The sequence below is a fragment of the Coregonus lavaretus genome (assembly GCF_964263955.1).
Source record: "Coregonus lavaretus genome assembly, chromosome: 27".
Classification (NCBI taxonomy): domain Eukaryota; kingdom Metazoa; phylum Chordata; class Actinopteri; order Salmoniformes; family Salmonidae; genus Coregonus; species Coregonus lavaretus.
The window spans coordinates 39,624,409-39,648,451 of NC_140014.1; the positions used below are offsets into that span (position 1 = coordinate 39,624,409).

The following is a 24,043-nucleotide window of genomic DNA, read 5'->3' on the forward strand; positions in this document are numbered from 1 at the left end:
GCTAGCTAAAATCAGCCCTTTCCTAAATTAGCCATGGATGGAGATAGGGATTTGGACTTCTGGTTTTACTTAATTCTCCATACTGGCCAATGATTATAACGGTGATTCTGATCCAACCATAAATTCATAGATTGTGCCCCTGGCCTGAGAGGATGGAAGTTCAACATGTAGCTAGATGTAGTAGGCTAACGTTAACTAGATAACGTTGCCCAGAAAGGAAGTTAGGCTAGCAAGCAAACATTTTAGCCAGGTAGCCTAGGACAACAAAAACTAAAAGCATGTACTGTATGACAGAGTCCAAACAGCAGAGGTTCCCACAGGTAATTTCCACTACTGAGGACCACTCCCTTTTTCGAATCTGAAGGCTCCTAAAATGCACCCACCCCTGAATGTAGCAATATCATAGGCTGTTGCTGGTTGCTAGGGGCGTTTATTTCCGGTATTGCAGCTGCTGGAATTTCAGGGCAGAATTCATTTCGCCACAAAGTTTGCTACGTTGCGTGACGGTTTGCACTGATCGACACGTTTCCCTAAAACGGTGCACAGTGTTTTTCAACATCCTTTGAGGTACGTTTCCTCCGGTTTGGTGGATGTGGCGAGGTGTGTTCCTGATCAATATGGTAATATCCATGTGAAATCGCAGAAGTCGCTCAGTACAGTAACTTCAGGACTAGGCTTCCGTTTAATCAAACGTTCCGTCGTTCTGAACGCACCCATGGTTCCTCGTTGTGGGTTTTTGGGTGGGTTTTGCTAACGCTTAACCCAGACTGGCACAAAACCATACCCGAGTTCCCAATTCTGTGCTAGGTAGCTACATGCAAGTTACTGTAGGGTCCGCAGTCTAAGGCAAGCATGACCGAAAGCTCCGCGAACAAGCCGGCGAATGGAGAAGTTTTTCACCGAGCGAAGAACGGCCTTAAACCGGGAAGAAACGGCTTCGTAAAAAATCATCATCATTATTACCATCATCAGCAGCCGAAGTACTGCTATCCCGAGGACAAGGTAAGACCTAGCGCACAGTAGGGATGGATGGATGGTGGGGAAGTGGCGAGGCGCAAAACACCAAGCTGCAAATCAATATTGTTAGCTATGTGTATTTAACTTGATATGTTTTTAAACTGTAGCTAACCTATTTTTATGGTTAGCTTTACTGACATCGATTTGAATTTGCTCAACAGTCTGCTAGCTCAGCAAGATGTTAGACATTTGACAGTTGTTGGCCACTTTGCAAAAACGTTGTCTAGGTAAAGTTACTGTAGAGTTGGTTAGCTAGCTATTCTTTGTAATAATGTTTCTAGCGTTATGTAACGTTACATCCCACGAGTGTTAGCTAATAATATCTGCAGAAGACAGCTTGTTGCTTTTCTAGGCTTTTATCTTATACAAACAATATGCAACATACTAGCTAGCTAGCTACAATGTCGACAATAATTTTAGTAATCACTGATGTCATCAGTGTTTTCTAGAAAATGTTGAGTGTGTGCCTGTGGCAGTCAAACAGCAGTGTCGAGAAGTCAGTTAGTGAGAAATATCCTTAACTGGGTCTTAGTTTGGAAAGGTAAAATATTTTCCTGTGTTTCTCTTTTTGTAGTAGAGACAATGAAAGCTGCATAATCTTTAAAGAAACAAGTCTGAAAATGGTGTGTGTGTCTGTGTGTACACTTGGAAATACACCTGTACTCCCCGACTTCCCAGCACTGTTAGGCTAATTAATTTTATACCCCTGCCTGGATCCATACTTAATTTTAATTAGTGTGTTGCGAATTCGTTAACATCTCTTTGAGTCAACAACAATTATATATCCTAAGAGGGCTCTCAATGAAAATTAAGAAGCATATCAACGTCTTTCCCTATTGGTAGAACCATAGAAATATAATCTATAAATACAAAATAAATATTATTTCTATGGGTAGAGCATTGCATTGGAAGTTAAACCCTGATCCATGTAGTGCTGTCTTGCCAACTAGGTTATGACATAATAATAATACTAATAATACTAATAATACTAATAATACTACTAATAATACTACTAATAATACTACTACTAATAATAATAATACTAATAATAATAATACTAATAATAATAATAATAATAATATGCCATTTGGCAGACGCTGTTATCCAAAGCGATTTACAGTCATGCGTGCATACATTTGGGTGGCCCCAGTGGGAATCGAACCTCCGTCCTTTGGCGTTGCAAGCGCCATGCTCAACCGACTGTGGTCCTATAGGTAGAGCCATAGAAATATCATCTATTTGTTTAATTTATTTATAGATTCTATTTCTATGGGTTGAGCATTGCATTGGAAGTTAATCCCTGAATCCCAGGTCAGTTTAGCACAAACAGGTCTTGGATACAGGCTATGAATCAATGATTTGCTGTAAGTGTTGATATGCCTCTTTGCTGTAGTTTTACTAGCTAGTCCTCTCTGCCTTTCCCAGGCATTTCATAAGGCAGAGGGAGGGAGGAGAATGCATGGTCTGGTAATTGACTCCAAGCTGATTGTAGTGCAGGGGGAAGTCACCATCTCTAGCCTCTGAGGTATGTGAGAGAGGGGCATGACTAGTCACATGTGGTTACACAGCAGTGAGTATTGCTTTGAGCTACTGGCTTGATGTTTCACGGGAAAGACTCAATGGCCACGGAATAGAGCTAAGCACAGGCAAAATCCTAGAGGAAGACCTGGTTCAGTCTGCTTTCCAACAGACACTGAGAGACAAGTTCACCTTTCAGCAGGACATTAACCTAAAACACAAGGTCAAATGTACACTAGAGTTGCTTACCAAGACAACGTTGAATGTTCCCGAGTGGCCTAGTTACCGTTTTGACATAAATTGGCTTGAAAATCTATGGCAAGACTTAAACTGCTGTCTAGCAATGATCAACAACCAACTTGAAGAATTTTAAAAATAATAATGTGCAAATAGTGCACAATCCTGGTGTGCAAAGCTCTTCGAGACTTACCCAGAAAGACTCACAGCTGTAATCTCTGCCAAAGGTACGTCTACAGAGTAGTGACTCAGGGGTGTGAATACTTAATGAGATATTTCTATATTTAATATTCATTAAATTTTCAACAATTTCAAAAAAAAAAAATTGTTTTCACTTTGTTATTATGGGGTATTGTGTGTAAATGGGTAAAATAAAATCTCGTTAATCCATTTTGAATTCAGTCTAACACAACAAAATGTGGAATAAGTCAAGGGTTATGAATACTTTCAGAAGTATTGCACTGTGTGTAGTGTCCACATCTCTCTCACATATTTAATTAGCCTAGGCCTACTGACCAGACAAGAGATGGATAGCCTAAAGGCAGACTAGTGCTGTCTTTAAGGGCCGGTTTCCCACACTCAGTTTCAGCCTAGTCCTGAACTAAAAAGTGTGCGATAATGGGGAATCTCAAATGAAATAGCTTTTAGTTCAGGACCTTGGCTTAATCTGTGTCTGGGAAACCGGCCTTAATAGTTAGACCTAGTCATGTTCGGATGTAGACGGTTGTATAGTCAATGCTGGTTTTTGTTTATTAAAAAAAAGGAGCATAGCAGAATGCAGGTGGTAGATCATTGACAGCATTTCGTTGTTTGATTTAAGTGTGTTGGCTTGGAGTGTGGTATCTGCTAGGAGAGTGCTCAGATTCACATGCTCTATCCTGGAGCCTCCCCTATCTTTATTTGACTCATAAATCTAATAGCCAGAGCAACAGTGCTTGACATATGGAGTAAAAACATAGCTAGCCTATAGTATTCCTCTGTAGGTATTTTTGAATACTTGACATCCTTTTCACACAGTACTAACACTGTAGTAACATTCACTGACCACATAGGCTAGTCACCACTATTGAACTAAGATTCTGCTCTGTGATGTTATGGAATAGGCCTCTGTGTATGTGTGAACATATTTAGCACGCTGCAAGACAAGTATTCCGATCACGTCATTCAGTTCCCTTTATTTTTTACTATTTTCTACATTGTAGAATAATGGTGAAGACATCAAAACTATGAAATAACACATATGGAATCATGTAGTAACCACAAAAGTGTTAAACAAATCAAAATGTATTTTATATTTGAGATTCTTCAAATAGCCACCCTTTGCCTTGATGACAGCTTTGCACACTATTTCATAGTTTTGATGTCTTCACTTCTACAATGTAGAAAATAGTAAAAATATAGAAAAACCCTTGAATGAGGAGGTGTTTTAAAACGTTTGACTGGCAGTGTAAATCAACGTCTTGCCCTATTGGTAGAACCATATAAATAGTATCTATAAATAAAGCAATAAAATAAATAAAAAATAAATATGATTTCTATGGGTAGAGCATTGCATTGGTTACACACACACACACACACACACACACAGTCACGATCGTTGAGAGACGGGTCGGACCAAGGTGCAGCGTGAAAAGCGTACATGTTTATTAACTAAATAAACATACAACAAAACAAGAAACAACGTAACGTGAAGTCCTCCGGCTATACACACACAAGCCTAAACGGAACAAGATCCCACAATACACAGCAGGCAATGGGCTACCTAAGTATGATCCCCAATCAGAGACAACGGGCTACCTAAGTATGATCCCCAATCAGAGACAATGAGCGACAGCTGCCTCTGATTGGGAATCACACCCGGCCAGACGTAGAAATAGACTAACTAGAACCTAAACATAGAATATATAACATAGATAGCCACACCTTGACTCAACAAACGAGTTCTATAGGTCAGGGCATGACATACACACACTTTTTCACTCAACACATACGCTCCTGCTAATGTCTATTATCTATCCTGTTGCCTAGTCACTTTATCCCTACTGTAGGTATCTACCTCTTTGGCATCAACTCAACTCGCCGTGTTTGGAGGAGGAGGAATGATAGCCTATGACCCCAAGAACACCATCCCCACCGTCAAACATGGAGGTGGAAACATTATGCTTTGGGGGTGTTTTTCTGCTAAAGGGGACAGGACAACTTCACCGCATCAAAGGGACGATGGACGGGGCCATGTACCGTCAAATCTTGGGTGAGAACCTCCCCTCAGCCAGGGCATTGAAAATAGGTCGTGGATGGGTATTCCAGCATGACAATGACCCAAAACACACGGCCAATGCAACAAAGGAGTGGCTCAAGAAGATGCACATTAAGGTCCTGGAGTGGCCTAGCCAGTCTCCAGACCTTAATCCCATAGAAAATCTGTGGAGGGAGCTGAAGGTTCGAGTTGCCAAACGTCAGCCTCGAAACCTTAATGACTTGGAGAAGATCTGCAAAGAGGAGTGGGACAAAATCCCTCCTGAGATGTGTGCAAACCTGGTGGCCAACTACAAGAAAAGTCTGACCTCTGTGATGGCCAACAAGGGTTTTGCCACCAAGTACTAAGTCATGTTTTGCAGAGGGGTCAAATACTTATTTCCCTCATTAAAATGCAAATCAATTTATAACATTTTTGACATGTGTTTTTCTGGATTTTCTTGTTGTTATTCTGTCTCTCTCTGTTCAAATAAACCTACCATTAAAATTATAGACTGATCATGTCTTTGTCTGTGGGCAAACGTACAAAATCAGCAGGGGATCAAATACTTTTTTCCCTCACTGTATGTATGTATGTATATCTGTTTATGTTGACATCAAATCAATCAAATCAAATCCAAGTTAATTTGTCACGTGTACAGGATACAGCAGGTGTAAACGGTACAGTGAAATGCATACTTGCTCTTCCTCAACTGTGCAGTAATACAAAGTCAGATAAACCCCTCAGGGATTAATAAAGTTTATTGAATTGAATTGACAATTCCTCCGCCCCCCCAGGTGCAGCACACATCGTATAATGGCAGCAGCGGCCTGGGCCTGGGCCTGGGCCTGGGCAGCTGCCACTTCAACGAGTCGTTTGAGGAGACTCCCATGCCGGTGGCGGTACTCACCTACTTTGGCTATGGCATCCTCACCATCTTCGGTTACCTCCGAGACTTCCTCCGGAACTGGAAGATCGAGAAGTGTCACATCGCTTGCGAGAGGGAGGAGCAGAGGGTAGGACTATATAGCCACCTCACCAGTCTGTCTGAAAAACCTTCTTCATTCTCATCACTATCATTTTCATCAACATCATCATTTATGATTCCCCCGAAAAGAAAGTTCACCCCAAAAATCTAAGTAGTCAGATGATTTCATATTTCAAAAGTGGTATTTTGTTTATTTGTTCGACTTAGTTGTAAAATTTTACTTTAGACCACTTTTTAGGTATTAAAATGAGGTTACCTGCCTCATTGGAATTGTACTTTCGGAAGCATTCACAATAACACATACACCCATTTATTCTGGCTCTGTAGTCCAATTTCCAGTAGGATAAAAACAACAACATTTTGTTCTATATATATAAAAAAAAAAAAACACTCAATGGAATGTTTGTGAAAAAGGAAGGAAAGCCTTAGCCAGTCAAAACCACAGGTCATTCGGTGTAACACAACAGTAAATCATTGTGACATACAGTAGTATGGAGAAGGTAGTTGTGTTCTCCTGGACTACACAGACCTTCACTCACACACTGCGAGTAAAACAACAGTTTTCAGGACATTGTTTTGGCACTGGGTCACCTCTAGAGGAGGAAACTGTATCGCCTGAAGGATATCCTACTCTCGCTGCCTCACAGACTCACTTCACCATCGGGTTTGAAGGAAGTGAAAACGCTTTCAAGGAAATAAGCTGAATGCCTGTGGGGCTTTTTTCAGTCATGTGTAAACTAAAGCTAACCTCTGCAAATATGGAGAGATTAGACTCTAACATGTACATGTTAGACTGTTCTTTGTATGCTTAGTGTAGTAATGGATGAATGGGCCATAGTACTGAACATGCCTGACGTGATGCTGAGGTAAACGCTCCCTTAACATGTTACATAATAACATGGAGCAATATGTGAGTGGTCGAAACCAGGAAATGGGAATATTACTAATTTTAATCTCCCTCTTTCCCTCTCCCTCTCTCCCTCTCTCCCCCTCTCCCTCTCTCCCTCTCTCCCTCTCCCTCTCTTCCCCTCTCCCTCTCTCCCTTTCTCCCTTTCTCCCCCTCTCCCTCCCCCCTCTCCCTCTCCATCTCTCCCTTTCTCCCCCTCTCCCTCTCCCTCTCTCCCTTTCTCCCCCTCTCCCTTTCTCCCCCTCTCTTCCTCTCTCCCTCTCCCTCTCTCGCTCTCTCCCTCTCTCCCTCTTCCTCCCTCTCTCCCTCTCTCCCTCTTCCTCCCTCTCTCCCTCCCTCTCTCCCTCTCCCTCTCCCTCCCTCTCTCCCTCTTTCCCTCTCTCCCTCTCTCCCTCTTTCCCTCTCTCCCTCTCTCCCTCTACCTCTTTCCCTCTCTCTCTATCCCTCTAGGACTTTGTCCCACTTTACCAGGACTTTGAGAACTTTTACACCAGGAACTTATACATGCGGATCCGTGACAGTTGGAACCGGCCCATCTGCAGTGTCCCGGGGGCTAAGGTGGACCTGGTGGAACGTGTGTCACACGATTACAACTGGACCTTTGAGTGAGTGTCACAGTCACAGGATGCATCCCAAATGGCACCCTATTCCCTATGTAGTGCAGTACTATGGCCCTGGTAAAATAATAGGGTGCCGTTTTGGGATGTAGCCACAGAGTTGGTAGTAGAAGACCCCGACCACTGATCTAGGGTCAGATGAGAACATTAGCCCTCTAATGGTTAGGGTTAGTATTCAGAGTCGAGTAAACTAGTCTTATACATGGTTAGAGAAGGCATCTTCAAATCAATGTTTATTAGTCACATGATTTGTAAACAACAGGTGTGGACTAACAGTGGAATGCTTACTGACGGGTCGTTCCCAGCAACGCAGAGAGAAACAGAGAAATAATAGAAAAGTAATGACTCGTAAGGGATGGGCCTCTCCAAGCCTGAAGGGCTGCAGTGCGGGCAGGGTTTTGTTCCAGACAAGCAAAAATACACCAGATTAGGCCTAAATAATAAACTAATCATGGCCTTCAATTTGCACCACGATTATGTAATATGTATAAAACATTTCTGAATATGTTACAGTATATAAACAGGGTGTCCAATAAAGTGTTAAAAGGATAGTTCTGGATTTTGGAAGTTAAGAGGTTGTTTCACGAGCCAACGCTAACTAGCTTAGTGCAAATACTGGTAGTCTTTGGGTGCAGCTAATGCTAGTTAGCATTGGCTCACGGAACTACCTCTAAAGGGCATCCCGAACGATCCCTTTAACATGAGTTTAATCAGGTGCGGTAGAGCTGTATTTGTAACAAAAGCCTGATTTACACACACTGCCTCCTTCCTCTGCCATGCCTTAGTGTCACCCCCGGGCAGCACTGGTAATTACTGCCCCTGAAAGAGCCTGTCTGTGTTGTGCTAAGATAACGATAACACACTAATCTACAGCATATGTTAGAAAAGCGACAGAGTTCCTTGAAGTGAAGGTTGTGTTAAAAGCCTTGGGCGGGATGGAGAGGAGAGGGGGAGAGGGAGGACATAGAGGTTGGTAGTTACTCAGCCCTCTAACCACAAGGCCTGATTTTCTGACTGACAATCTTGCCATGATTTGTTGCGTTACTGAAAAGGAGATCTAAACTGAAAGTCTCCTTTTTTGACACTGTATTCTGGTTTGGTGCTGTGTGCAGGCCTCTAAAGTGAGATCAATACATTTTTTTCAATGCGACACAATATTTTGCCAGAACACTCTTTTCTACACTGCTCAAACAAGAGAAGCTGAAGCCCCGTCCCCTGTCGCTCTCAGCACTCAACAGATTCTTCCAAGCAACGATAGGCTACTGTTTTCCACGTTGCTTCTAAATATAAATCTACATGTTGTCTCTATTATAATAATAGTTTGTGTGTCTTGCTTTTTGCAAAATGTGAGTTAGTTAGTGTAAGGAATCTGGCATGTGCCTAAAGCTAATCGCTAACCTCCCCCCCTCCCCCCTCCCCCCCACCGATAAAGCTTTGCGCTCCTATTTTTTGTATTTGTTGACGGTAGGTGCACTTGATTCAGCAGCCCTAGCGCCCGGGAAGGAAAAGTGTTCCCATTTTGAACAATTTCATGTGTCTGAAGGTACAACTCCGCCGACCCGGGAGGCCCAGAGTGCAAATCAAGTGCACCTATAGGCCTGCCCGCTGGCCAATCAGATAGCTCAGATCACCGTGTCTGCACAGTTTCCTCACGCCGTAGACTGTAAAAAGAAGCCTCGAGTAAGTTCCTGTTTAAGTTGTTATTCAGCACTGTCAACACTTTGTTCAACACTTTTATAAGTCATAAAATGCACATTTCGATAAGCTTGCATTGTTATTATTAGCGGTTTGTGTCTTGTTTACTATCAAGGAATATTTCACTTTCTCTGGTCATAAGAGTAACAACATGAATTGGTGCATGAGGCAGAGATAATGCAGTGCAACTTCAGTTTTACCATCAGCTGGAAGACTGTGTCCCCATTTCACAGCGGAGGGAGGGAGAACGGAGGGAGGGAGAACTTAGGGACAGTGGAGGGAGGGAGAACGGAGGGACGGTGGAGGGAGGGAGAACGGAGGGACGGTGGAGGGAGGGAGAACGGAGGGACAGCGGAGGGAGGGAGAACTTAGGGACAGTGGAGGGAGGGAGAACGGAGGGACGGTGGAGGGAGGGAGAACGGAGGGACGGTGGAGGGAGGGAGAACGGAGGGACAGCGGAGGGAGGGAGAACGGAGGGACAGTGGAGGGAGGGAGAACGGAGGGACAGCGGAGGGAGGGAGAACGGAGGGACAGCGGAGGGAGGGAGAACGGAGGGACGGTGGAGGGAGGGAGAACAGAGGGACAGCGGAGGGAGGGAGAACGGAGGGACAGCGGAGGGAGGGAGAACGGAGGGACAGTGGAGGGAGGGAGAACGGAGGGACGGTGGAGGGAGGGAGAACGGAGGGACAGCGGAGGGAGGGAGAACGGAGGGACAGCGGAGGGAGGGAGAACGGAGGGACAGTGGAGGGAGGGAGAACGGAGGGACGGTGGAGGGAGGGAGAACGGAGGGACAGCGGAGGGAGGGAGAACGGAGGGACAGCGGAGGGAGGGAGAACGGAGGGACAGCGGAGGGAGGGAGAACGGAGGGACAGCGGAGGGAGGGAGAACGGAGGGACAGTGGAGGGAGGGAGAACGGAGGGACAGTGGAGGGAGGGAGAACGGAGGGACAGCGGAGGGAGGGAGAACGGAGGGAGGGAGAACGGAGGGACAGTGGAGGGAGGGAGAACGGAGGGACGGTGGAGGGAGGGAGAACGGAGGGACAGCGGAGGGAGGGAGAACGGAGGGACAGCGGAGGGAGGGAGAACGGAGGGACAGTGGAGGGAGGGAGAACGGAGGGACGGTGGAGGGAGGGAGAACGGAGGGACAGCGGAGGGAGGGAGAACGGAGGGACAGTGGAGGGAGGGAGAACGGAGGGACAGCGGAGGGAGGGAGAACGGAGGGACAGTGGAGGGAGGGAGAACGGAGGGACAGCGGAGGGAGGGAGAACGGAGGGAGGGAGAACGGAGGGACAGTGGAGGGAGGGAGAACGGAGGGACAGCGGAGGGAGGGAGAATGGAGGGACAGCGGAGGGAGGGAGAACGGAGGGACAGTGGAGGGAGGGAGAACGGAGGGACGGTGGAGGGAGGGAGAACGGAGGGACAGCGGAGGGAGGGAGAACGGAGGGACGGTGGAGGGAGGGAGAACGGAGGGACGGTTAGTCGGGTGAGAGGCAGCCTCACTGCTGCTCCCTCCCTCCCCTCAGACTGCTGCTCCCTCCCTCCCCTCAGACTGCTGCTCCCTCCCTCCCCTCAGACTGCTGCTCCCTCCCTCCCTCCCCTCAGACTGCTGCTCCCTCCCTCCCCTCAGACTGCTGCTCCCTCCCTCCCCTCAGACTGCTGCTCCCTCCCTCCCCTCAGACTGCTGCTCCCTCCCTCCCCTCAGACTGCTGCTCCCTCCCTCCCCTCAGACTGCTGCTCCCTCCCTCCCCTTAGACTGCTGCTCCCTCCCTCCCCTCAGACTGCTGCTCCCTCCCTCCCCTCAGACTGCTGCTCCCTCCCTCCCCTCAGACTGCTGCTCCCTCCCTCCCCTCAGACTGCTGCTCCCTCCCTCCCCTCAGACTGACCATGAGTCCAGCCTACTGCACAAGCCTCATTGCTACAGAACTGTTTTTAATTGGTTAATGTTGCATAGGCTTACGTTTTTTAAGTCATGTTTAAAAAAATAAAAATAAGGGCGGTAGATCTCGGCTTGCATTTTGACTCAGAAAGTGATCTTGACTCAGAAAAGGTTGGTGACCACTGATCTACACTGATTTGAAGTGGATTTAACAAGTGACATCAATAAGGGATCATAGCTTTCATCTGGATTCACCTGGTCAGTCTATGTCATGGAAAGAGCAGGTGTTCTTAATGTTTTGTGCACTCAGTGTATATCGCAAGTCAAATCGCAATATTTTGTTGAAAGATTGCAATTTGATTTTCTGCCCAATAGCGCGCTAACAACCAGGTAACTTTATCATCATGCAAACATTTGGTGGTACAGAAAGAAAGGAAAAATAATATATTATTCAGGAGATGTGCTTTAAAAGCAAGTAGGATTCGTATAGGTCCAATGTAAGCTACATCTCAATCAATTTAAAACAACTTTTTTTCTGGTGCTCCTACATTTTATGTGGTGCTTCTAACGTTTTAAAGTTAGGAGCACCAGTGCTACCAATAAAACATGTTAAAGGGATTGTAGTGGCTTCCTTTCCTCTTTACCATAGCCACTGCCCTAGCCTGAAGCGGGGTTGTTTCGGACGCATACAGTCCACACTCAACGTTTCCAAACGGCCAAACATTCAATGAGATCCAGGGATATAGTGCAACAAAAATGTTTATTCTTCTTATCTAACAAAAAGGTATTCTCCAATCAACTTAAAGCAGAGATTACTTGAAATGCAAATACATAATATAATATGACCTGTCTGTCTGTATTTCTGTATGTCTATATGGTCAAAAAACTATACCGCTCCCGCATCTAGCAAGGACTCCTCCCCCCGAAGGCCCAACTTCCTGCCTTTATACTAACACAATTAACACAGTACAATGAATGGGCGAGAGGGGGGGCCAAAAACTGAGTTACACTAATAACAAATGAATATATCTCAATCCGGTAAATAAATCATAAAGGTACGTACCTAATATTTCATCATATACATTAATATTTAATATATTTACACAAATGTACATGGAGCTCAGTATGTTCAGTCTTTTATACAAAATATGCCCAAATCGGCTCTAACATACCGGCCCCTAATTGTTGACTGCACTGAATGCACAACAATTACTTAATATTCAAACGTAGAGCCAATACAAAAACATTCTATACCAGAGCACCATTACAGTTCATAGCTATATACAAATATACAAGGTGCCATATAGGAAAATAGTCCATAGATCTCAGTCTGAGTTGAAGTGTAAAGGTGTTCAACTTCCAAAAAATGTCAAGGGTTTGACGTCCACAAAATGTATGACATCAAAGAATGTAAGAGTACGACATCAACGAATCAGAGGTGCACGTGATTCAAAGATGGAGCACTGTGTGTGTGTGTGTGTGTGTCTCACTTCGTCGCCTCAAGGAGCAGACAGAGTTTATTGATAGGTCTCTGTAGGATATTGGTCTTAGTCTTAACCATGACGCTCCGGACAAGACCTTTGGCCCCTGGCAAAGCCTTCACCACACGCCCCATTAGCCAAGAGTTCCTTGGGGCGGTGTCATCGACGATGACCACAAGGTCACCAGGACTGAAGTTTCTCTTAGTTTTGTTCCACTTGTTCCGCTCCTGCATAAGTGGAAGATACTCCCTGATCCATCTCTTCCAGAAGAGGTCAGTGATATATTGTACTTGCTTCCATCTCCTTCGTGAGTATAGGTCACTTCTCTGGAATAGTCCTGGTGGCAGGACTGGCTTTGCTTTCAGATGAAGCAGATGGTTCGGAGTCAGGGGTTCTAGATCGTTAGGGTCATTTGTTACAGTAGTGATTGGTCTGTCGTTCATAATCGCCTCAACTTCACACAAGGCTGTCTGCAAAGCCTCATCATCCAGTACTTGCTCTTTAAGGACTGAATAGAGGATCTTTTTCACCAGTCGGATCAACCTCTCCCATACCCCCCCATGGTGGGCTCCAGAGGGAGGGTTGAATGACCATGTCACTCCTTCCTTCAGTAATTTATTTTGAATCTTGTTGTGATCCAGCTCTTTCAGAGCTTCTCCTAGCTCTCTGTGTGTTCCGACAAAGTTGGTGCCATTGTCTGTTCTGATACTTGTTACTGGGCCCCTTCGACAGATGAACCTGCGCAGGGCATTGATGCAGGAATCAGTATCCAGATAACTAGCAACTTCTAGATGGACAGCTCGACTCACAAGGCAAGTAAAGATCACACCATACCGCTTCACATGAACGTGGCTTCGCTTCACCTCTATGGGGCCGAAGTAATCTATGCCCACATGGGTGAAAGGCGGCAAATCAGGTGCTACCCGATCTTGTGGAAGGTCAGCCATCTTCTGTTCCCCAGCTCTAGCTTGCATCCGCCTGCAGAAGACACAGCTCTTAAGGATCTTCCTTGCTAAGGAGTTGGCACAGGGTATCCAATATCGCTGGCGAAGTCTAGAAAGCATGTGACCTCTCCCAGAGTGGCCAACCTGCTCATGGATGTGGAGTAAGATCAGTCTGGAGATGTAGGAGTCTTTGGGCAGGATCATAGGATTCTTTAGTTCCGTAGGCATAGCAGCTTTGCTTAACCTTCCTCCTACTCTCAGAATGCCATTGTCAACTATTGGATCAAGCTTACAGATTGAGCCGCTTCTCTTGGCACATTGTTTTCCTTTTACAACTAGTGCAATTTCTTGTTTAAAGTGCTGTCGTTGCTCAAATCGAATGATGACCTTTTCTGCTTCATCTAGGTCATCTACAGACAGACTTTCTTTTCCAAACGTCAGTTTGAACTTGTCAATTTGTTCCTTCAGTGAGTTTGTCAGACTCTGATCTGATCCTGGATCAGTTTGGGTGAGAACTTTCCTTTTCTGGCTTAACTGTAGTAGAAGTCTCTTCAGTTTCAGCATCCAGGCAACTGCTTTCTTCAAGCTGTTCCATGTTGAATAGTACTCAATCAGTTTGCTGGTCGGACTCTTTTCTTCCACACATGTACTGTTTACGATGACGTCTTTTCTCACCTCTGGATCATCTGGAGGGATGGAGCCAAGCTCCTCGGGGACTTTCGGCCATTGTGTTTCTGTTTTCTCCAGGAATTCTGGTCCTTTGCGCCATCTCTTTGAGTTCAGGAAAGTTTCAACATGTAATCCTCTTGAGGCATCATCGGCTGGGTTGTGTTTGGAGTTCAAATACCTCCACTGTTTTGCTTTCGATAGGTCACGGATCATAGCAACCCTATTAGCCACAAAAGTATGGAATCTCTTGGTATCGTTGCAGATGTATTTTAGCACCGACTGGCTGTCTGTCCAGAAAGTTGACTCCTCAAGTTCAATCTGGAGCTCCAACCTTAACATCCTGTCCACTCGCACTGCCAATTTTGCTGCAGCTAGTTCCAGTCTGGGGATCGTCATCTGCTTGAGTGGAGTCACCCTTGATTTCCCCAGTATGAATGCGATGTGGACCTTTTCCATAACGTTTGTGAACCTAAGGTAGCTTGCCGTGCCATAACCTTGTTCACTTGCATCACCGAAGTGATGCAGCTGTGCGGTCTTGATTTGACCAAAGTTCTCCGGCATCATACACCTGTTGATCTGGAATCTGGAGAGCTGGTCCAGCTCTGAGAGCCATCTCTTCCATGAAATAGAGTGTTCTTCAGGGATGACTTCGTCCCATCCACACTTTAGCTTGCAGAGCACTTGAAGAATTTGCTTTGCCTTTAATACGAATGAGGCGAGGAAACCTAATGGATCATAAATAGAGCTGACAGTTGAGAGAATACCTCTTCTTGTAAGGGGTCTGTTCTTGACAGTGACCTGGAAGGTAAACACATCCCTTTCAATGTTCCATCGGATTCCAAGTGCTCTTTCAACAGGCAGCTTTTCTCTGTCCAGGTCCAGTTCTTTTATCTGCTTGGCTTTGTGTTCATCAGGGATAGAAGCTAGTACAGTGCGGCTGTTGCTGACCCACTTGGTCAATTTGAACCCACCTTGAGAGCACACATCCCTGAGGTTTCTTGTGAGAGCTATGGCTTGTTCTTCTGTGGCCACTGACTTGAGGCAGTCATCAACATAGAAGTTGGACTTGACTGTTTGAATCACCTCTTCATCGTACCCCTCACAGCTGTCTTCTGCAGTCTTTCGCAGTGCAAAGTTTGCACAACTTGGAGAGGATATAGCACCGAAAAGATGTACTGTCATTCTATACTCCTCCAATCTTTTGTTAGTATCACCATCCGGCCACCATAGGAATCGCAGGAAGTCTAAGTCATCTTCATGGACACGTACTTGATGGAACATTCCTTCGATGTCTGCCATCATGGCAATGTGCTCTTGCCGAAATCTTAGCAAGACTCCTATAAGCGTGTTTGCCAGGTCAGGGCCTTGAAGGAGTTCACTGTTAAGAGATGTACCTTTATAGGATGATGAACAGTCAAACACCACTCGTATCGTTCCTTTGCGCTTATGGTGAACGCCATGGTGTGGTATGTACCATACCTTGCCTTTCTCTCTGAGGAGCTGTTCTTGTGGTACCTTCTCGGCGTAACCTTTTGTTATCATCTCTTCCATGAAGCCTTTGTACTCTGCAGCGTAACCTTTGTCCTTCTTGAACTTCCTGATAATATTTAGAGCCCGCTGCTTTGCCATGTCGCGGTTGTTTGGCAGGACTACATCTTTGTTGCGAAAGGGCAACGGTAAGTAGTAGTGATGGTCTTTGAGGGTTATGGAGCTTGATACTATCTCCATAAACCTACGATCCTCAGCTGACATCTCACTTTTCTCTTCATACTCTCTCTCAGGGAAGTCATGGTTGTACTGATTTACAAGAAGAACCCCCAGGTCGGCCATTGAGATACGATTGGCCATCACCGTAGGACGCCCGGATTCTTCTGCCATGGTACAACTGTTGAGAGGACCATTCATCACCCATCCAAAGAGGGTTTTCACTGCATACGGTCCGTTGCCTTGGCTATTTATGATTTGCCAGGGTTCCATTGCCTTTGGAGCATTTACGCCAATCAGAAGTTCGACGTCAGCATCAATCTCCTTCAACTGAACCTCTTTCAGGTATGGCCACCTTTTGAGCTCTTTCTGAGTGGGAATGTTCTCTCTTGTCACTGGGATCTTATGTTGGGTGTAGACCTTTGGTAATGCAAGAAATGTGTCGCCTTCCACATTGCCAATCTCTAATCCAGATATCTCAAAGCTCTTGGTAGGACTCTCCTGCCCCATTGTGCGTAGCAGAATTTCAGTCGCACTGCCTTTAGCTTGCAACTGCCTCATGAGTCTCTCCGTACAAAATGTTGCTGAGCTACCAGAATCGAGAAACGCATAGGTTAACACAGACTTGCTTCCATTTGCCACCTTTACTTGAACTGGCACAATTGCAAGTGCACAATCTGTACCGGCCCCGGTATCTTCACCAGCTTCCAGTGAAACAAGAGCACTGCTGACAGTCTCCTCCCGCTTTACTGCTACACCACTCATATCTGCCTTTTGAGATCTAAATCTCTCTCTTCCTTCAATGTGCAGGATAGTGGGGTGCTTTCTTTGACAGCTCTGACAGGTCATCCTTCTTTTACATTCTCTGCTTAAGTGTCCTCTCGTCAAACAGCCAAAACAAAGGCCTTTTGATCTCAGAAACTCAACCTTGAATTCATGTGGCTGTGCCTTCACCTGTTGGCAGTCGACCAATAAATGCGCACCAGCACAAAATATACATGAGATACTGGGAGCATCAGAAGGGTAGGTGCCTGGTCTCTTTACTTTGAATGTTTGTTCTTTTAAAGGTTTTTCAGAGTCACAATCTGCCACTACAGCTACTGTAGTGGCAAAGCTGCTTCCCCTACTCTTGGACTTGAACTGCTGTTTAAAGTCAGCTTCTGTTTTGGGTTTTAAAAACCTTTTGTTGTACAGGGGATCTTGAATATCTCCATACAACGGATCCTGCAGTATTTTGGCCTGTTTTTCCATGAACGTTACCAGGTCACTGAACTGGGCCCTCAGGTGACTTCTCTCTAAAATATCACATGCCATAGACCTCCATTTTTCCCTTAGTTTGTAGGGAAGTTTTGACATGATCAGCTTTATGTTGGAGGGAAGATTAAGCTCTTCCATGTTCTGTAGGTCTTGCATAGCGTTACAGCAACCTCTTAGATAGAGTGCATAACCACCCAGTCCCTTTCCATCATCGGGTTTGATGTTTGTCCAGTTCCAAGCCTTTTCCATGTAAGCAGTGGTGACTTTGATTTCATTGCCAAAGTGTTCCTTTAACAACCTCTTAGCTACTGCATAGCCTCTTCTGGCTTCCATATGCAGACAACTACGGACCAGATCCTTGGGCTGACCAGAGGTGTATTGTTCCAGGTAATAGAGCCTATCCTGGTGACTGCTGGTCTTATCTTCTATACCATGCTCAAATGCACGCATGAATGGCCTAAAGTTTAGAGGATCACCGTCAAACATAGGTATCTCCCTAACAGGGAGTGTGGCTTGTTTGTGCTGTAGTACAAGGAGGTCAGCAATTTCGTTCTGCCTTTGCATGACAGTAGAGAGGTTATCATGGCTGGTATTATGGCTGATACCCGCAGTGTTGATTCTGTGTCGATTGCTAGACCTTGCTGTTGGCTGCTGAAGAGTGTGGTTTACGACTGTTTTCGGAATAGGGTTTGATGGCTTTGTGGTCGGTTGTTGTAAAACTCTTTGTAGTGGGGTCTTTGGAACTGCACCTAATGCGGCAAACTCAACAGGTGATGGTTCAGGTTCCACATAGACCTCTGGTTCCTGTTTCTCAAAATAAGAGTTCATTCCATCTTCTTGGCTTAGTAAATGGGCTGCCACAGAATGGGATTGAGAAGTTGACTCGGTACTCTCCAGGACCTTCAGTTTGGCATTATATGCTGCTATGTCCGTTTCCAGTGCCATTTTTTCCATCCTAACATTCAGTTGAGCTTTCTCCAGTTCCAATGCATGCTTGTCTTGTAATGATGCTTGGCGAGCTAGTAGAGCTGCTCGTTCTGCCTCGGCTTTAAGGCGTTCAGAGGACACTGAGGAAGCAGTCTTAGAATACTTAGTTTTACTTGATATTTTTGACACATTGGAAATGCTGTCATGTGGTTAAATGAGCGTTTGTGGCTCAACTTCGGCCTTTTTCCATATTTCCACCTCTTTCAGGAAATATTCATAAGTTCTCATTCTTGGTTGATAATAGTTAATGCTCTCCTGTTCCTGTTCCTCCTCTGTGACCAGCTCTAGCACAGATTCATGAGCCTTCTTAAAGTCATTGAGCACAGCATCAAATGCTTCAAGACTCTCATTCACAGTTGCAATGTTTCCTCCATCAACAAGAAGGACTTTTATTTCATTCATTTTGCGTGTACACACTCCAAGTTTGCCTCTCCGGGCTGCATAGAGTGAATTTAGATGCTCCTCTGCCCTCTCCAGTGGAGTCTTATTTGGGATTTCCTCCTCCATCATTCACTTTTAGTTCACTCAATTTACAATGACACGGTTGTTGGTTTGATTGTTAAACGTAATGCCCCTTTAGACCTCCTTTAATCTTTAAAAACACAGTCATCCATTTCAGCCTATTGACCCATTTTGAATTGCACATGTGCAAGTTTGGCATTTTAGATGCATTTTAAACATTTCATCCCGTTGAGGTTTTGTCCCTTTAATGAAGTTTTAACACGCAGTATCTTTAGATCCTTAAGTTGCATTCGTTGCGTTGATGGATTGCATTTCCACGTTAGGCCAAATATTAGATATATGATTAGGCTACATTGTGCATAGGATCTGTGTTTCCCAAACTTAAACTTCTTAATTGTTTTCACAGCGCTGTATTTTGAATTCCATTCCCAAGTTTATCAAACATTCCAATTATAAGCACATTTGCGCTTCCATAATATGCATGATCAAACGATCGCCTTGAACAGGGCAGCTCATTCATTCGCAGTGGTTACTCACGGCTGGCGAAATCTAGGAGTTCAAATCCTTCCAAGCGAGCTGTCCTTATGGTCCGAATGCAATTACAAATAGAACAAAATCCAGCGTGTGTCCGAACCGGAGATTTCCTTCCGGTAGTAATCCTTCACGGAGTTTTTTGACTTGAATGTAGTGGCTTCCTTTCCTCTTTACCATAGCCACTGCCCTAGCCTGAAGCGGGGTTGTTTCGGACGCATACAGTCCACACTCAACGTTTCCAAACGGCCAAACATTCAATGAGATCCAGGGATATAGTGCAACAAAAATGTTTATTCTTCTTATCTAACAAAAAGGTATTCTCCAATCAACTTAAAGCAGAGATTACTTGAAATGCAAATACATAATATAATATGACCTGTCTGTCTGTATTTCTGTATGTCTATATGGTCAAAAAACTATACCGCTCCCGCATCTAGCAAGGACTCCTCCCCCCGAAGGCCCAACTTCCTGCCTTTATACTAACACAATTAACACAGTACAATGAATGGGCGAGAGGGGGGGCCAAAAACTGAGTTACACTAATAACAAATGAATATATCTCAATCCGGTAAATAAATCATAAAGGTACGTACCTAATATTTCATCATATACATTAATATTTAATATATTTACACAAATGTACATGGAGCTCAGTATGTTCAGTCTTTTATACAAAATATGCCCAAATCGGCTCTAACAGGGATACTTCGGGATTTTGTCAATGAAGCCCTTTATCTACTTCCCCAGAGTCAGATGAATTAGTGGATGCCATTTTGTATGTCTCTGCATAACTAGCGTAATAGCTAACTAGCGTAATAGCTAACTAGCGTAATAGCTAACTAGCGTCATTGCGCTAACGAAACTACCTCTAACTTCCTTCATACTGGACACAGAGACATAGAAATGGTATCCACGAGTTCATCTAACTCTGGGGAAGTAGATAAAGGGCATCATTGCCAAAATCCTGAAATATCCCTTTAATATAGAGCCCTGAGCGTGTGTGTGTTTGTTTGTCACAGGAGGCTGCTGAGGCGGCTGGAGTAATGCTCATAATAACGTCTGTAAAGGAGTGAATAGAATGACATTAAACATGTTCGATCTATTTGATTCCATTCCACTCATTCCGGTTCAGCCATAACCACGAGCCCGTCATCCCCAATTAAGTGGTAGGAGGTGTGATCAACATGGGGTTCCTATAACTACCTGTAACTCTCTCTCTCTCTCAGCTATACAGGCAGAGTGGTAGGAGGTGTGATCAACATGGGTTCCTATAACTACCTGGGCTTTGCTGAGAACACTGGTTACTGTGCCACTGCCACCGCAGAGGTTACCATGAAGTACGGGGTGGGGATAGCCAGCACCAGGCAGGAGATGGGTACGGCATGGTCGCATGCACGCACGCACGCACGCACGCACGCACGCACGCACGCACGCACGCACGCACGCACACACACACACACACACACACACACACACACACACACACACACACACACACACACACACACACTGCACCTAATAGATTTTTGTTTATATTAACTTATTGATATTAAGTCAACATATACAGTATCTCGAGGAATGTATTTGTTTGTTTTGAGTTTAGTAATCCATCTCTGAAATGAAATCTTTGCCACACCCTCGGGCCTGATAACTCACAATCTTGGTAGGTAGTGTAGATGAACACAGAGGCTGAGTCTCAGCCCTAAGCTGTATCACACAACTGTCTAACATTAATAACACACTTAATCATTTGAATCGTATCAGAAGGAGGTATGTGTCTATGGGAGTTTTGATGTATCTCCTAAATTCCCTTAGGTAACTTAGACAGACATGAGGAGATGGAGAAGCTGGTTGCTAAGTTCCTGGGTGTGGAGTCGGCCATGGCGTTCGGGATGGGCTTCGCTACCAACTCCATGAACATTCCTGCCCTCTCTGGCAAGGTAGGAGGACATGCTACATTACCGAACACCAAGGGTTCTCAGTCTTTCACTATGTTCTAGCCTCTGGTTCACTATTTCTGGTTCAGTCTCCTAGCATCTCTCTCTCTATCACCTCTCTCTCTCTCTCTCTCTCTCTCTCTATCACCTCTCTCTCTCTCTCTCTCTCTCTCTCTCTCTCACTCTCACTCTCACTCTCACTCTCACTCTCTCTCTCTCTCTCTCTCTCTCTCTCTCTCTCTCTCTCTCTCTCTCTCTCTCTCTCTCTCTCTCTCCTCTCCTCTCCTCTCTCCACTCTGTCTCTCTTTCTCCCCTCTCTCTTGCTCTCCCTCTCCCCTCTCAATTCAATTCTGTAGACTTGATTGAAATGGCAAGTTAAATTAAGTACAGTGTCAAAGTACACATAACAACAGTGGTTGGACCAACAGCACTAATACAACACTAATAATAATAGTAGTAGTAGTAGTGGAAATGGTATTACCATTAACAGCAACTACAACAACAATATGAATTGATAATAATAATAAATAAAAGCAATAGTAGTAGGCCATTCTCAACATGACTGAAAAGCAACATTACATTTTAGTCATTTAGCAGACGCTCTTATCCAGAGCGACTTACAGTTAGTGAATACATATTTTTTTATACTGGCCCCCTGTGGGAATCGAACCCACAACCCTGGCGTTGCTCTATCAACTGAGCTACATCCCTGCCGGCCATTCCCTCCCCTACCCTGGACGACGCTGGGCCAATTGTGCGCCGCCCATGAGTCTCCCGGTCGCGGCCGGCTGCGACAGAGCCTGGATTCAAACCAGGATCTCTAGTGGCACAGTTAGCACTGCGATGCAGTGCCTTAGACCACTGCGCCACTCAGGAGTACGGCATGAAATGAAATCCAATAAATATATATATATATATATAGGACTGACGAGTTGTGCGTTCCGAGATGCCGTCCTGCTCACCACTGTTGTACCGCGCTGTTATTTGCCTGTTTGTGGCCTCCCTGTTAGCTTGCATGATTCATCCCGTTCTCCTTCGACCTCTCTCATTAATTAGCTGTTTTCGCCCACAGGACTGCTGCTGACTGGATGTTTTTTGTTTGTCGCACCATTCTCGGTAAACCCTAGACACTGTCGTACTTGAAAAGCCCAGGAGGACGGCCATTTCTGAGATACTGGATCCGGTCCACCTGGCACTAACAGTCATACCACGCTCAAAGTCGCTTAGGTCACTCATTTAGCCCATTCTAACGTTCAGTCGAACAGTAACTGAATGCCTCGATGCCTGTCTGCTTACTTTATATAGCAAACCACGGCCACGTGACTCACTGTCTGTAGGGAACCATTTTCGTGAACGGGGTGGTGTACCTTTTTGCTTTGTGATAATGTGGTTGGGCTAGATGTTCTGAGTGCTGTCCTGAGGCTCTATGGCAGGGCTATTCAACTATATTCTAACACATTAGGTGTGTTTTTTGTCCCACTCCATTCTAAAGAGTCCTTCAGAGTATCAGAGAAGGAAACAGAGAGTCGTAGCTTGACACACTCCATTCTAAAGAGTCCTTCAGAGTATCAGAGAAGGAAACAGAAGGCAGGTGTTCCTGAGAGTCATGGCTTTCAGGAATGGGGTCATCATATTTTGTAGCTTAAACTGTTCAAACGCTAGAGGCAAATTCTTATGAAGAAATAATATTCAACATGCCACATTGCTAAAAACCGCTAGAAACCACACTATAGACCAGGGTTTTCCAAACCTTTTCACCCAGCAGAAACCACACTATCGACCAGGGTTTTCCAAACCTTTTCACCCAGCAGAAACCACACTATAGACCAGGGTTTTCCAAACCTTTTCACCCAGCAGAAACCACACTATAGACCAGGGTTTTCCAAACATTTTCACCCAGCAGAAACCACACTATAGACCAGGGTTTTCCAAACCTTTTCACCCAGCAGAAACCACACTATAGACCAGGGTTTTCCAAACCTTTTCACCCAGCAGAAACCACACTATCGACCAGGGTTTTCCAAACCTTTTCACCCAGCAGAAACCACACTATAGACCAGGGTTTTCCAAACCTTTTCACCCAGCAGAAACCACACTATAGACCAGGGTTTTCCAAACCTTTTCACCCAGCAGAAACCACACTATGGGCACAAGCACTGTTCATGACAAAAACTGTTCACTCCCCTCTTGTTGGTGGAGAGAAAATTGTACAGGTTTAAAGCTTATTTCCTTAAATTCTACACATGTTGTCATGGGGTGCAGAGATCATTGAGCAGTTTTAAAGCTAATTGTATTGCGATTATATTGTTTAATCTCTTGACATTGTAGGGCTGTGTGATGAAATGTTATGGGGTCGCTTGTTTTTAGGTGGTTGTAAAATTTGATGGGGGATCTAATTATTTTTCTTTGCACTCTGCATGCAGTATTTTAATTGGATGTTTGGCCCATTTGGTAAATTCATTATTAGAGAGCGGACCCCACACTTCACTGCGATATAGAGAATTAGTTCTATAACTGATTGGAACATTTTGAGACAGATCCTAATTGGAATTTTGATTTTAATGTTCCTTTTAATGGCATAGAATGCTCTTCTTGCTTCGTGTCTCAGCTCGTTCACAGCCATTCGAGAAAGCTATCTATGTTGCTGAAATTTTGTCCTAGATACATGTAGTTTTTGGTGTGTTTTTAATAGAACTGTGTCCAAATATAATTTATATTTGTGATCCTGATATCCGGCAGAAATATTTTGCACATTTTACAGTGTGCATTCGGTTCAGGTCAGGGAGATACAACCATATTCTGTAGAATACCATAATAGCTAGCCATAGCCAACAGACAATGCAAATGCCACAGCAACTCCTGGCACAGGAAACCTCAGCTCCAGGCCAAGGGCTCCCAGACAGGCTGAGAGAGTAAAATGTGCATTCTAATATTTGCCCAACATTGGAATGATATTCTAATATTATATATTTCCATAA

The 24,043-nt window shown here is 44.8% G+C and overlaps 1 protein-coding gene across 1 annotated transcript in view; it reads left to right on the top strand.

Moving 5' to 3' along the window:
- Positions 1–466: 466 nt before the first annotated feature.
- Positions 467–24,043, top strand: part of LOC311103005 (serine palmitoyltransferase 2-like) — a gene marked incomplete at its 3' end in the record, with an annotated part of 63,981 nt that continues 40,404 nt past the window's right edge. Inside the window, exons 1-5 of the mRNA XM_084144500.1 lie at positions 467–1,002; positions 5,806–6,024; positions 7,354–7,508; positions 20,355–20,503; positions 20,944–21,068. Of these exons, the coding sequence (XP_084000626.1) occupies positions 853–1,002; positions 5,806–6,024; positions 7,354–7,508; positions 20,355–20,503; positions 20,944–21,068 (798 nt within the window). The 5' untranslated portion in view covers positions 467–852. The remainder of the gene's footprint in view (positions 1,003–5,805; positions 6,025–7,353; positions 7,509–20,354; positions 20,504–20,943; positions 21,069–24,043) is intronic.